General features: G+C 43.5%; 1 protein-coding gene and 1 long non-coding RNA gene across 5 annotated transcripts in view; both read right to left on the reverse strand.

Moving 5' to 3' along the window:
- Window positions 1-134: 134 nt before the first annotated feature.
- On the reverse strand, window positions 135-5004 carry LOC110494324. 2 transcript variants are annotated; one of them, XR_005037044.1, is made up of 4 exons: window positions 3302-5004; window positions 1790-2148; window positions 1253-1695; window positions 138-397 (listed from the first exon to the last, which is right to left on the reverse strand). It is a non-coding gene; the product is annotated as an uncharacterized LOC110494324 (long non-coding RNA). The 2 variants fall into 2 exon arrangements; XR_002469256.2 differs by having other exon boundaries at window positions 135-1695.
- A 3823-nt stretch (window positions 5005-8827) lies between these two features.
- Window positions 8828-14151, reverse strand: part of LOC110494325 (zinc finger protein 385A) — a 69204-nt gene continuing 63880 nt past the window's right edge. For 2 of the 3 annotated variants that reach the window (XM_021569285.2, XM_036950410.1), the window contains exons 6-8: window positions 10818-11005; window positions 10547-10633; window positions 8828-10364 (exon numbers count right to left, since the gene is read on the reverse strand). In XM_021569285.2, the coding sequence (XP_021424960.2) occupies window positions 10092-10364; window positions 10547-10633; window positions 10818-11005 (548 nt within the window). In that variant the 3' untranslated portion in view covers window positions 8828-10091. The remainder of the gene's footprint in view (window positions 10365-10546; window positions 10634-10817; window positions 11006-14151) is intronic. The other variant, XM_021569286.2, reaches the window with a different exon arrangement.

Consider the following 14151-nt stretch of genomic DNA (forward strand, 5'->3'; position numbering starts at 1 on the left):
ACACATCTATACCAATATGGCTGCATGGTGTGCTATGATTAAAAATATATTCTGAATTACCAGGAGGTGGAGACCTATTTAATAATATAATTGAGGACATTATGACTTCCAACATCCCTTAAGGACATGCATTTTGTAACTTGAAAAAAGGGACATTCCAGAAGTTCTGATTTATGGTGGGCAGAATTTTCCCATGTGTAAAAAGGGAATGTCCTATGTGTCCAGTGAAAGAAAGGTACTAGAAGTAATGAAAGTACAGATTTGTTTTATTATAAACAGACCAAGAGACAATGACACAAATAAACAAGATGTAGAGGAGGATGTAGTTCTTTGCATAATTAACACCCCCAGGTCTTGATACAGTGATATCTCCCCGTTGGTGGCTTCTGGCTTCCTGCTGAAAGAAATATATGACCTTATGCGTTTTGATCATATTGTATGACTACAGTACATGATAGAGGTGAACTTTGAGCTTTGAAAGCCATTTATTATATTAGAACTAAGGCCTTACAGTAAGTGTACGTTGGTGTTTGTAACTGAAAAAAAAGAAGCCTTGTGAGCAAAATCTTAGCCTAAAATCGTTGAACCCTTTCCAGAAGAAATCACAGAATGGCTGATTTTGCCCTTGCAAGCTGACAGTAAATGTGACATTCCGGAAGGAGGAGAGGAATTTATAGAGGAGGAAGTAGCTCTATCAAGACCAATGGGGGAGAAGAGTGTTTTCCCTATTTGAAGTGCTGTGATAATTACGTTATGGTTGTCTTACTCAGTTTAGTCGAATGCACTATAATGCCGCTTTCAGAATAACTCGGAACTCAGAAATCTCAGACTTCCGACTTCAGTGCGTTCAAGACGACTGGGAAAAATATTTTTGAACAGTCATCCAACTCGGAATTCCAAGTCGGGAGCTCGGGCCTCTTTCTAGAGCTCTGACTTCCGGACCTGAAGATTACTGTCGTCATGATTTCACATTGAGTTCCCAGTTTTCTTGAATGCAACATTAATCCCTTTGAATAAGAGCCCCTCCTAAACTACCAAAATGTAATAAAGGTCAGTGATTCCAGAGGTGTGTGAGGGGTGTGGTGGCCCTGGCCAGTAGGGCCTGGTAGGTCTGTCCAAACTGGCGGTTCAAGACAGTGTAGAGCAGGCGAGGTTGGCACAGAACATGTGGAGCACCTTGGAGGGTGCGGTTCTGCGTATCAGCAATGTTTAGCAGACAAAACAGCATACGAAACACTGGAAGATAACTCACCATTGTCCCCTGAAGAGGTGGTGGAGGAGGAGGGGGCAGTGATAGGGGCAGGAGCAGCAAAGTGGAGCGCAGGGCTAAGGGCAGGGGGGGCTCCTGTCCCCCTGCTAGGTGAGCTGAATGTGAAGTTAAAGCAGACCCCCAGGTGGAGTGGGAGGACTGGGCTTTCCCAGGGTTCCCCTTCACCTCTCCACCCTTGTATTGGGGTAGTTCCCCCTGGCTGTTCAACTCACAGCTCTGGGAGGTGGCCACCCCGCTCCCGACGCCACTGCCCCTCTCCATCCCTGGTTCTGATGAGGTCGGCTTCCTTCGTGATAAGCGTCAGCTGAGTCAGTAGCTGACCGGTGCCCTTGCTGCCACCCTGACCCGAATATGAATATGTATTAGAAGAGCAGCACGGTGGCGTAAGGGCGCCCCCTGGTTCGGTGGAAACTGCAGGTGCACACCTGCAGGGAAGAAATACGTAAATGGGCCAAAGCCCAGGTGGAGGGCAGGAGGAGGGCAAGGCCCCACCTAGCGAACACCCACTTAAAGACTTACCGCCTCGCCACCAGCAGGTAGCGGCTTGCCTTGATCAGATACAATGTGATGATGGAGACGGAGTTGGAGAGGAAGAGGAGGAGGCCGAAGACGCCGCCCCTCCAGCGGAGGTGTAGGTAGGAGTCAACACAGGCAGGCTGCAGCAGGGTTCAGTACAGTAGGTCTGCCAGGCCCAGGTTCACGATCAGCGAGTTGAAACGAGTCCGCAGCCGGACAGAATGGTCATCACGTTCCCCACCGTCCCAACTATGGTCACAGCAGAATTCCACAGCACGCCAAAGCAGAGGAAGGCCTCAAACGAGAAGTGGTGGCAGGAGAAGGAGCCATTCCCCATGTCACCTGTGATGTTCTTCAGCATCCTGGGAGGAGAGTGATAAGATCAACTTTATTGTTCCCCAGGGGGAAATTGTATTGGAAACACAATGATATAAATTATGTAAAAATGCATCACGTCATTTATACATACACAGAGAAAGAATGTAAATTCCAAAATCAGCTGTCAGTCAAATAACAGCAGGTTGTTAGATGAGTCGGGGATGTCAGAGAGGGATGCTACAGGTGCAGGTTTCTGGGCTAAACTTCTAGACCATTTCCCCTTTGGCAAAAAAAACTGTCAGCTCGTTGAAATCAGTTGGCGACCCATTATTGTTCTCTGTCATATGTTCCATGATGTCATGTTTTAGAACCAACCTAGACTTTGGCGGCTGTTTTTGTTGTTTCTGCAGCTCTGTGTTTCCAGTAAATTAATTTACGTCATTTGACTTTCTGTTCATATCAGATCACAGTCAAAAATACAATTCTTTATTCTTCCTCTTGCCCAATAAGGCACGAAGTAGATATGCTCCAGCACGTCTTTCAAACCAATTCAACATGCATTAAGTGCTCGAAGACTACAAGTGTACTGTCTGCTACCTCATTGTCGTAAATGTGACTAAAAATATCTTTCTACTGTTGCGAACAGAAGCAATACCTTTGAATGAATGATGTGTTAAAAAAAAAAAACATATCTTATATATTTGTATTCTACAAATAGATAAAATTGAGGGGTCAAATGCCCCCTCAGTTTCAATGGACCCTGGTTGCTGCATTATTTGTACTTTGTGGTGTGGTTTTCATATAAGCCCTTTTGGGCTTCAACCTGTTTTTACCAGGGTTTTTTTCATCTAACACTAGGATTGTACAGCAGACTTAATATTATATTGTGCTGCCTTTGACCAATAACCATACATTTTCATTCCTTGAAATTAACAGTTTAAACCATACTAGAAATGTACATGTCAGACAGTTCTGTTAGATGTCAACTGTATACTAGAGTACAGGAAAGTACATTTCAATTTATAGTAGATAAATTGGTGAATCATTAACTCACATTACAGAAGTTGCTCTGGAACTTAGAGCATTAACTCCCACAGGTAGTGTTCTTAACACAGGACTATTACAATCAAACAGAGTATCACCAGAAATAACAGAATAAAACTTGGGTGGTTACTGATCCTGAAGTTTATTTCTCACCTCAGTTCTGAAGTTTGTCATGGAGTCTTTGTCTCTCTGTGCATGATCTTGTTCTTTGGTTCTTCTATGTGTCGTGGATGTTCTGTTTCTCTGTCACACAGTCTTTTCATAGTTTGTCTGTCACTCAACTGGTTCCTTCTCTCTTTAAACTCTTGAGCTTCCTCTAATCGTATCATTGGTAAACCCCAGTGACATCATACGTGCTGCATAGCAGTGTGTTTTCTGTTCCATGACGCATCTGTTACTCAATTATGGTCCGTTCCGAGTTTTCACAGCACAGAATCTCTGTGTCAGTTTGCTTCTATATACCTATTTTTTGTTCAAATTCATTTGGAGTCAAAGCTCACTCGGCCCTGGTCAGACATAATAACTTAACAATCAGTATACAATAGCATTTCTATGAAAATACTGTACAGCATCACCACCCCAGTCATTTTCTAATAATTTATTCATCTACACAATGTTTTTTTTTTACAATAAGGAAGCTCTTTTGCTCACATCGATAAAACAGTCTACATTTACAGTAATGATTCAATACAGTTCTCCTAAATAACATTTAATATATTTATACACATATCATTTATTTATTGCAATAAACAAGTCGTTAGCAGGAGTGCTGTAAGTATTGCTACAATTTCCCAGTCCTTTACCCTTCTTATACTGTATGAGAAACAGTTTGGTGACTTTACAGTGACACCAGGCTCCAACCCAAGCCTGCTCATTTGTATGGGTTAGGGTGAGGTTAGGTGCGGAATACGGACACATGAGGCAGAGCAGGACAACAGTCTCCTCTTAAAGTGAAAATATATCATTCATTGCAATACTCTGGAGCTAATATTGCATATTATACTACTATACATCACATCGCTGCTTGTGATAAGCATATGGGAGAAAAACAGACACGGGTTCATGGTCCTTATTAATTTCCCCTCTGTTAACTGTAACCCCTTTGACATCATTTTTAACTTCAAAACATCTTCCATTAGTGTCTCTCTCTCTCTCACTCACACCACACTCAGCTGACAGAATATTGGAGGCCAGGAAGCATCCCGGGAAGGGAAATCCCACTTCCATTGTGTTCTCAGTGGAAGAGACTGTTGTTCACAGTGTAGAAACAATGAATTTAAGACACACATACCACACTGTGTTGGGACTGTGCAGTCATCCTAAAGTTTCCGGTAAAGGTTCAGAAATTAGCAGTCTCGTTATGTCGCTTCCAGTTTGAATGAAAGTGGTCACCATTGAGGCATAATGCCCTTAATCGGTCTCTATCTATATCCAGAATATACACACGCACAATCACAGAAAGACACAATAATTAGACAACAGCCATACAAATGAATAAGATAAGGGCAGAAACTGGAGGAATGCTCAAACGAACCAATTGACTCCTTGTAACAGTTCCAAATTGGCCAGTCTCTTAAGAGGGACTCACATACATTCGCATACACTACATACACACAGCACAAACACACATACACGCGCACACTCACAAAGTTTTATACTCATAATTTGCTGCTGATACTCTGTTCTTTATTTTACTCTTACTATTATCTATCCTCATGCCTAGTCACTATAGCCTGCCTTCATGTACATACAGTGCATTCGGAAAGTATTCAGACCCCTTGGCTTTTTCCACAGTTTGTTAGGTTACAGGCTTATTCTCAAAACGGATTAAATAGTTTTTTTTCCTGCACACAATACCCAATAATGTCAAATCAAAAACAGGCTTTTAAACCCCCACCCCCCCCCCCCCCCCCAGGAAATATCCCATTTACATAAGTATTCAGACCTTTTATTCAGTACCTTGTTGAAACACCTTTGGCAGCGATTACAGCCTTGAGTCTTGGGTATGTCGCTACAAGCTTGGCACACCTGTATTTGGGGGGTTTCTCCCATTCTTCTCTGCAGATCCTCTCAAGCTCTGTCAGGTTGAATGGGGAGCATTGCTGCACAGCTATTTTCAGGTCTCTCCAGAGGTGTTTGATCGAGTTCAATTCCGGGCTCTGGCTGGGCCATTCAAGGACATTCAGAGACTTGTCCCGAAGCCACTCCTGCACTGTCTTGGCTGTGTGCTTAGGGTCATTGTCTTGTTCAAAGGTGAACCTTTGCACTAGTTTGAGGTCCTGGGTGCTCTGGAGCAGGTTTTCATCAAGGATCTCTCTGTACTTTTCTCCATTCGTCTTTCCCTCAATCCTGACAGTCCCTGCTGCTGAAAAACATCCTCACAGCATGATGCTGCCACCACCTTGCTTCACCGTAGGTTTTTTCCAGACGTGACGCTTGGTATTCAGCCCAAAGAGTTGGATTCATCAGACCAGAGAATCTTACCTCCTTGACCAAGGACCTTTTCCGCCAGATTGCTCAGTTCTTTTTAAAATCTTTTTAAAATATTATTTAAAAAAAAACTTTTACCCCTTTTTTTTCTCCCCAATTTCATGGTATCCAATTGGTAGTTACAGTCTTGTCTCATCTCTGCAACTCCCGTACGGATACGGGAGAGGCGAAGGTCGAGAGCCATGCGTCCTCCGAAACACGACCCAACCAAGCCGTACTGCCTATTGACACAATGCCCGCTTAACCTGGAAGCCAGCCACACCAATGTGTCGGAGGAAACACCTTACACTTGGCGACCGTGCCAGCGTGCATGCGCCTGGGGCGGCCAGCTCTAGGAAGAGTCTTGGTGGTTCCAAACTTTTTCCATTTAAGAATGATGGAAGCCACTGTGTTGTTGGAGACCTTCAATGCTGCGTAAATGTTTTGTTACCCTTCCCCAGATAGGTGCCTTGACATAATCCTGTCTCGGCGCTCTACGGACAATTCCTTCGACCTCGTGGCTTGATTTTTGCTCTGACATGCACTGTCAACTGTAGGACCTTATATAGACAGGTGTGTGCCTTTCCAAATCATATCCAATCAATTGCATTTACCACAGCTGGACTCAAATCACCTTGTAGAAACAGCTCAAGGATGATCAATGGAAACAAGATGCACCTGAGCTCAATTCCGAGCCTCATAGCATAGGGTCTGAATGCGTATGTACAGGTGAAGTCTGAAGTTTTTTTCAACCACTCCACAAATTTCTTGTAAACACAAATTTCTTGTAAACAAATTATACTTTGTAGGACATAGTAGGACACACAAATATTAATTTTAACAAAGTCTGCTGCCTCAGCTTGTATGATGGCAATTTGCATATGCTCCAGAATGTTAGGAATAGTGATCAGATGAATTGCAATTAATTGCAAAGTCCCTCTTTGCCATGCAAATGAACTGAATCCCCCAAAAACATTTCCACTGCATTTCAGCCATAAAAGGACCAGCTGACAACATGTCAGTGATTATCTCGTTAACACAGGTGTGAGTGTTGACGAGGACAAGGCTGGAGATCACTCTGTCATGCTGATTGAGTTTGAATAACAGACTGGAAGCTTCAAAAGGAGGGTGGTGCTATGAATCATTGTTCTTCCTCTGTCAACCATGGTTACCTGCAAGGAAACACGTGCCGTCATCATTGCTTTACACAAAAAGGGCTTCACAGGCAAGGATATTGCTGCCAGTAAGATTGCACCTAAATCAACCATTTATTGGATAATCAAGAACTTCAAGGAGAGCGATTCAATTGTTGTGAAGAAGGCTTCAGGGTGCCCAAGAAAGTCCACCAAGCGCCAGGACCGTCTCCTAAAGATGATTCAGCTGCGGGATCGGGGCACCACCAGTACAGAGCTTGCTCAGGAATGGCAGCAAGCAGGTGTGAGTGCATCTGCACGCACAGTGAGGCGAAGATTTTTGGAGGATGGCCTGGTGTCAAGAAGGGCAACAAAAAAGCCACTTCTCTCCAGGAAAAACATCAGGGACAGACTGATATTCTGCAAAAGGTACAGGGATTGGACTGCTGAGAACTGGGGTAAAGTAATTTTCTCTGATGAATCCCCTTTCCGATTGTTTGGGGCATCCGGAAAAAAGCTTGTCTGGAGAAGACAAGGTGAGCGCTACCATCAGTCCTGTGCATTGCCAACAGTAAAGCATCCTGAGACCATTCATGTGTGGGATTGCTTCTCAGCCAAGGGAGTGGGCTCACTCACAATTTTGCCTAAGAACACAGTCATGAATAAAGAATGGTACCAACACATCCTCCGAGAGCAACTTCTCCCAACCATCCAGTAACAGTTTGGTGACGAACAATGCCTTTTCTAGCATGATGGAGCACCTTGCCAAAAGGCAAAAGTGATAACTAAGTGGCTCGTGGAACAAAACATTGATATTTTGGGTCCATGGCCAGGAAACTCCCCAGACCTTAATCCCATTGAGAACTTGTGGTCAATCTTCACAAGGTCAAGCTTGTAATTATACTTCAGTATTCCATAGTAACATCTGACAAAAATATCTAAAGACACTGAAGCAGCAAACTTTTTGGAAATGAATGTTTGTGTCATTCTCAAAACTTTTGGCCACGACTGTAAACTAAGTTGACTGTGCCTTTAAACAGCTTGAAAAATTAGTCCTACATCGACATAACCTGAAAGGCCGCTCAGCAAGGAAGAAGCCACTGCTTCAAAACCGCTATAAAAAAAGACAGACTACGGTTTGCAGCTGCACAAGGGGACAAAGATCGTACTCTTTAGAGAAATGTCCTCTGGTCTGATGAAACCAAAATAGAACAATTTGGCCATAATGACCATCGTTATGTTTGGAGGAAAAAGGGGGAGCTTGCAAGCCGAAGAACACCATCCCAACCGTGAATTACGGGGTGGCAGCATTATGTTGTGGGGGTGCTTTGCTGCAGGAGGGACTGGTGGACTTCACAAAATAGATGGCATCATGGTAAAATTATGTGGATATATTGAAGCAACATCTCAAGACATCAGTCAGGAAGTTAAAGCTTGGTCACAAATTAGTCTTCCAAATGGACAATGACCCCAAGCATACTTCCAAAGTTTTGGCAAAATGGCTTAAGGACAACAAAGTCATGGTATTGGAGTGGCCATCACAAAGCCCTGACCTCATCCTATGAAACATTTGTGGGCAGAACTGAAAAAGTGTGTGCGAGCAAGGAGGCCTACAAACCTGTCTTAGTTACACCAACTCTGTCAGGAGGAATGGGCCAGAATTCAGCCAACTTATTGTGGGAAGCTTGTGGAAGGCTACCTGAAAAATTGACCCAAGTTAAACAATTTAAAGGCAGTGCTACCAAATACTAATTGAGTGTATGTAAACTTCTGACCCACTGAGGATGTGATGAAAGAAATAAAAGTTTAAATAAATAATTCTCTCTACTATTATTCTGACATTTCACATTCTTAAAATAAGGTGGTGGTCCTAACTGACCTAAGGCGGGGAATATTTACTAGGATTAAATATCAGGAATTGTGAAAAACTGAGTTTAAATGTATTTGGATAAGGTGTATGTAAACTTTTGACTTCAACTGTAAATAAGGCATTTGTTTTTTATTTGTAATACAATTGAAATTTCAAAAAAAAAATAAATAAAAATGCTTTGTCATTATGGAGTATTTTATTTTTTATTTTATGAATTTTAGAATAAGGCTGTAACGTAACAACATGTGGAATAAGTGATGGGGTCTGAATGCTTTCTGAATGCACTGTATCTACCTCAAATACCTCGTACCTCTGCATATTGATCTGGTACTTACTGTATTAATTATTGTGAATTTTTCTTCTTCTTTTGTTACTATTTTATTTTGAAACTCTGCATTGTTGGGAAGGGCTCGTACGCAAGCATTTCACGTTAAAGTCTACACAAGTTGTATTCGGCGCATGTGACAAATAACATTGAATGTGATTTGATTCAGCCACATAACAATGTCCCACTTTCCCGTTCCCTCTGTCTTCTGACAATAAGACTGAAAGTGGAGGTCTGCTAGGAAAACAACAGTTAAATGGTTTAAGTCCATTTTAACTGCATTCATTATTCAAATTTCTTATTGTGATTTCTTAAAAACATTTCCCTCAATCTTGATGCATTCACTACACATTTCTCAATTGAATCACAGTGGGGTTTAGAAGCCTTCTTTCTTTCTCTCTCTCTCACCTGATCTGACAACAGAGGATATATAGACTAACATCTATCATCCACAACATATATCTAGTACCTGGAAACATACAGTACCTTGTGCCTTGATCTGCAGAGCAGGCACCTAATCTAGAACCTGGAACTACAGAGTGGGGTAGGTAGGTACTGCACTTTGATTATTGAACACCCCAACAGGGGTTTGGTTATTGAACACCCCAACAGGGGTTTGCAGTAATGCACTATTGGTTCTACTGTACTATGAATTATGAAACATTACTAAGAGCAGAGGCAGCTACTGTGTCTAACCTAGTGTGCTTTTTATTTATATTATGGACTTATATAGCAGATGGCTTTGGGTGGGTGAGCACTGAACCAAAACTACAGAGATGTGCTGGAAACAGGAAACAGAACAGAGCTCAGTTTACTGAGTCAGCCATAGTTTGTATAGTTTGACCTATACATTTTTTTTTGCTATACGTATCTCAGAGTCAACTAAATGTGGGAGGAGGATTGAAGGAGGGAGAGCATGTACAGAAAGTCCATCTGAGTCTGTCATGCATCCTTCCTCTTTAAAACGACTGCAAGCCGTCAATTCTTTGCTTTGGAAGTTGTCGAATGAAGAAAGGTGGAGAGGGACAGGCATAGTCTTTCCTCCGTCAAATGTTTCAGTTTTAACATCTGATGATTATCTATCAATGGTTTTCCCTGTTTACTTCACAGTGTGCTTCTTCCTGATTGGCCCCCGTCCCACCACCGTCAATAAGGGGAGAAGAGGATTGGCCCATGGGTGGTGCGCATAGGCCCAGGGGCGGGCCGTAAGAGGCTGAGGTGCGTGCCCTGTAGTGTGCTCTGTAGGAGGTGGTGGTGGGGGTGGTAGTTCTGAGGGTGAGAAATAGGACCAGGGGCACGCAGCTGAGCCAGCTGATTTGAGGAGGCAGCGGCTGCCATCGCCGCAGCAACAGCCAGGGGGTTGGGAAACAGTCCATGGCCCAGAGTTTTTGGAAGGTCCTTAGAGAAGGTCAAAGAAGACTGTGAGATCCAGAGAGAGAAACAGTGTAAAGGTCAGAATGAGAAATGAGAAAGAAGAGGCAGAGGCAGAGAAAGGGTATGCTGTCTATTTGGCAATCCAGAGCTAAATTACTTAATTATGAATTAATGATTAAAGGCATTGAAAGTATTGCTATAGCCTACAAAAAGAGTTGGATCATTACCACAAAGTCTGTACGCTTCTTGTGCCGGCTGAGGAGGGGATTTGGCTTCCCAGCGACTCCATCCCGATGCCTTCGACTGGATATATGCTGGAGAACAAGAGAAGATGAAAAGTATAGGTGTAAAGTTGCCTCTAGATGCTGAACTGTAGTCAGTTTAGCATTTTCTCCACTAATTGTTAAGGTTTGGATTTGGGGAGGGGCAGCTGATCCTAGATCTGTACCTAGGGGAAACTTCACTCTGGAGCAGTGGTCATGGTGGTCACTCACTCACCTGTTTGAGCTGCAGCTCAGAATTCACCCTCACGTTGCAGATCTCACAGTGGAAGGTGCGTTCCTGAGTGTTGGGGTCCGAGGGCAGCCCCCCTGCCTGCTCAGGGCTGGGGTTAGGGCCCAGCCGAGGGTACGCCTTGATGGGGCCCAGCCCACTCCTTGCCTCCAGGATGGTTTTGTGTTTGGTACCTGTCACCCATGGAGAGAGTGCTTTGTTTGTACATTTTGTAAGTTAATATCCTATAGATGCCATCGGAGAGTAGTCTAATTCAGGCTCACATTTCATGATGTTCTTGTTAATATCAAAATGTTGATATTTTATGTATTTTTTGTACTATTAAGAAATTAGGGGACTGAATGATTGTAATATGGAATAAGCTACCCTGACCTTTGAACTATTTAGGCCAAAAATGAGATTTCACACCTGCCGACAAAGGACAGGAGCGTTCAGCCGCACTAGGTCACCCAGCAGCCAGGTGAGAATTTAGTTATTTTTTGGGTGTTCATTTTAAGGTCGCATATTCGTATTTGTATGTTCCCTAAACCATCATTTGTTTGTGGCTATCATTGTAATTAACCTAGTCCCCAGGTTATTTGGGGTGAACAAGATCACATTGTAATTAACCTAGTCCCCAGGTTATTTGGGGTGAACAAGATCACATTGTAATTAACCTAGTCCCCAGGTTATTTGGGGTGAACAAGATCACATTGTAATTAACCTAGTCCCCAGGTTATTTGGGGTGAACAAGATCACATTGTAATTAACCTAGTCCCCAGGTTATTTGGGGTGAACAAGATCACATTGTAATTAACCTAGTCCCCAGGTTATTTGGGGTGAACAAGATCACATTGTAATTAACCTAGTCCCCAGGTTATTTGGGGTGAACAAGATCACATTGTAATTAACCTAGTCCCCAGGTTATTTGGGGTGAACAAGATCACATTGTAATTAACCTAGTCCCCAGGTTATTTGCAGTGAACAAGATCACATTGTAATTGGCCATAATAAGGCCGAAGTATATTGAGTCAGAAAGTGTGCTGTAGTGACACAGCCCAAAATGTTCAGGATTATTCAGCAGTTTTGGTAGCCAATATCCTCCTCTATGCTATCTGGTCATGGAGCACAAAACCATTCCCCCCATTTCTATTGTTCACTGTCATTTCACATTCACTCCCTGTTCACCCCCTTTTGTCTCTTTAAAAAAATGAACATCTCTTCTTTCTCAGTCCAGTTAAATACTTCTTCTCACCCAATTCTACTCTCCTTTTCTCTCTTCATCCTCCCCCCTGCTATACTGTTTCTTTCCTGATGTACATGACAAGACCAAAAGAATGTGGACACCTGCTCGTCGAACATCTCATTCCAAAATCATGGGCATTAATATGGAGTTGGTCCCCCTTTGCTGCTATAACAGCCTTCACTCTTCTGGGAAGGCTTTCCACTAGATGTTGGAAGATTGCGGCGGGACTTAAATCCATTCAGACACAAGAGCATTAGTGCGGTCGGGCACTGATATTGGGCGATTAGGCCTGGCTCGTAGTCAGCGTTCCAATTCATCCCAAAGGTGTTCAATGGGGTTGAGATCAGGGCTCTATGCAGGCTAGTCAAGTTCTACCACACCAATCTCGACAAACCATTTCTGTATGGACCTCACTTTGTGCACAGAGGCATTGTCATGCTGAAACAGGAAAGGGCCTTCCTCAAACTGTTTCCCCAAAGTTGGAAGCACAGATTAGTCTAGAATGTCATGTCATTGTATGATGTAGCATTAAGATTTCCCTTCACTCAAACTAAGGGGCCTAGCCCGAAACATAAAAAACAGCCCTAGACCATTATTTCTCCTCCGCCAAACTTTACAGTTGGCACTATGCATTGGGGCAGGTAGCGTTCTCCTGGCATCCGCCAAACCCAGATTTGTCCGTCGGATTGCCAGATGGTGAAGTGTGATTCATCACTCCAGAGAACACGTTTCCACTGCTCCAGAGTCCAATTGTGGCGAGCTTTATACCACTCCAGCCGACACTTGGCATTGCGCATGGTGATCTTAGGCTTGTGTGTGGCTGATCGACCAAGGAAACCCATTTCATGAAGCTCCCGACATACAGTTATTGTGCTGACGTTGTTTAGAGATGCAGTTTGGAAGCTGATAGTGAGTGTTACAACCGAGGACAGGTGATTTTTACTCGTTACACAGTTCAGTGCTCGGCTGTCCCGTTCTATGAGCTTGTGTGGTCTACCACTTTACGGCTGAGCCGTTGTTGCTCCTAGCCTTTTCCACTTCACAATAACAGCACTTACAGTTGTCCGGGGCAGCTCTAGCAGGGCAGACATTTTATGAACTGACTTGTTGGAAAGGTGGCATCCTATGATGGTGCCACATTGAAAGTCACTGAGCACTTCAATACAAGTCATTCTACTGCCAACGTTAGTCAGACTGCATGCTCGATGTTATACACCTGTCAGCCACGGGTATGGCTGAAATAGCTGAATCCACTAATTTGAAGGGGTGTCCACATACTTCTGTATATATAGAGTATACGCCCATCACCAGAACATGGTTATATTTTAAAAACTAGTTTTGATGTCTCACTTTGGGATATGCCTGGGCCTGTCAACAGGCTCAAATTAACCAATCACACACCATCTGTTGGAGACAGACAGGTCAAGTGGTGAATGAGATGAGCCCCTCTCCTCCATAAAGCGAGCCACCGCCCACCAACTGGTCATTTTCGCCACTCTTCCTTGCGGAAGTGATTGCAGTCACAATAAGCTCTCTTCAGCTTGACTAAATTCTTGGTTTCCTACTTAATGTTCTCAGAACGTGAGGTTTACATTGCCAAACGTAGAACTTCAGCTCCTGTTGATAGTTGAGTACCGACCGAAAGGTTTTCGTTTCGAGTAGAATTCCGCCAAGCTAGCTCCACATGGCTAGTTATCGAGGCTCGGTTAGCCCTCGTCGCAAGGCTTCGGCTGCCTAAGTTAGCACACACTGTAAGCTTTTTGCTAAATTGGCTAACTAGTTGCAAAGCTAGCTAACCACACAAAGGGCTTGTTCCCGCCACAAGGCTTAAGCTAACCTGGCTAACTAGCTGCAAAGCAAGCTAACCACCCTAACAAAGGGCTAGCTCTCGTCCCAACGCTTAAGCTAACCTGGGTAGCTTGCTAAAAGGGCTGCCAACCACACCAGAATTACAACCTGCAACACAGTACTATTGCTATCACTTTTCTCTCATCTAGTTCAAACCTTCACTTACTTGTTGGTATTAACTAGAAACACCTACCCAAAGTCTTAACTGCCACACGGGGCTAGCTACAGCTTGCCTTAGCAGGTGTA

Source organism: Oncorhynchus mykiss, chromosome 17 (assembly GCF_013265735.2).
Source record: "Oncorhynchus mykiss isolate Arlee chromosome 17, USDA_OmykA_1.1, whole genome shotgun sequence".
Taxonomy (NCBI): Eukaryota; Metazoa; Chordata; class Actinopteri; order Salmoniformes; family Salmonidae; genus Oncorhynchus; species Oncorhynchus mykiss.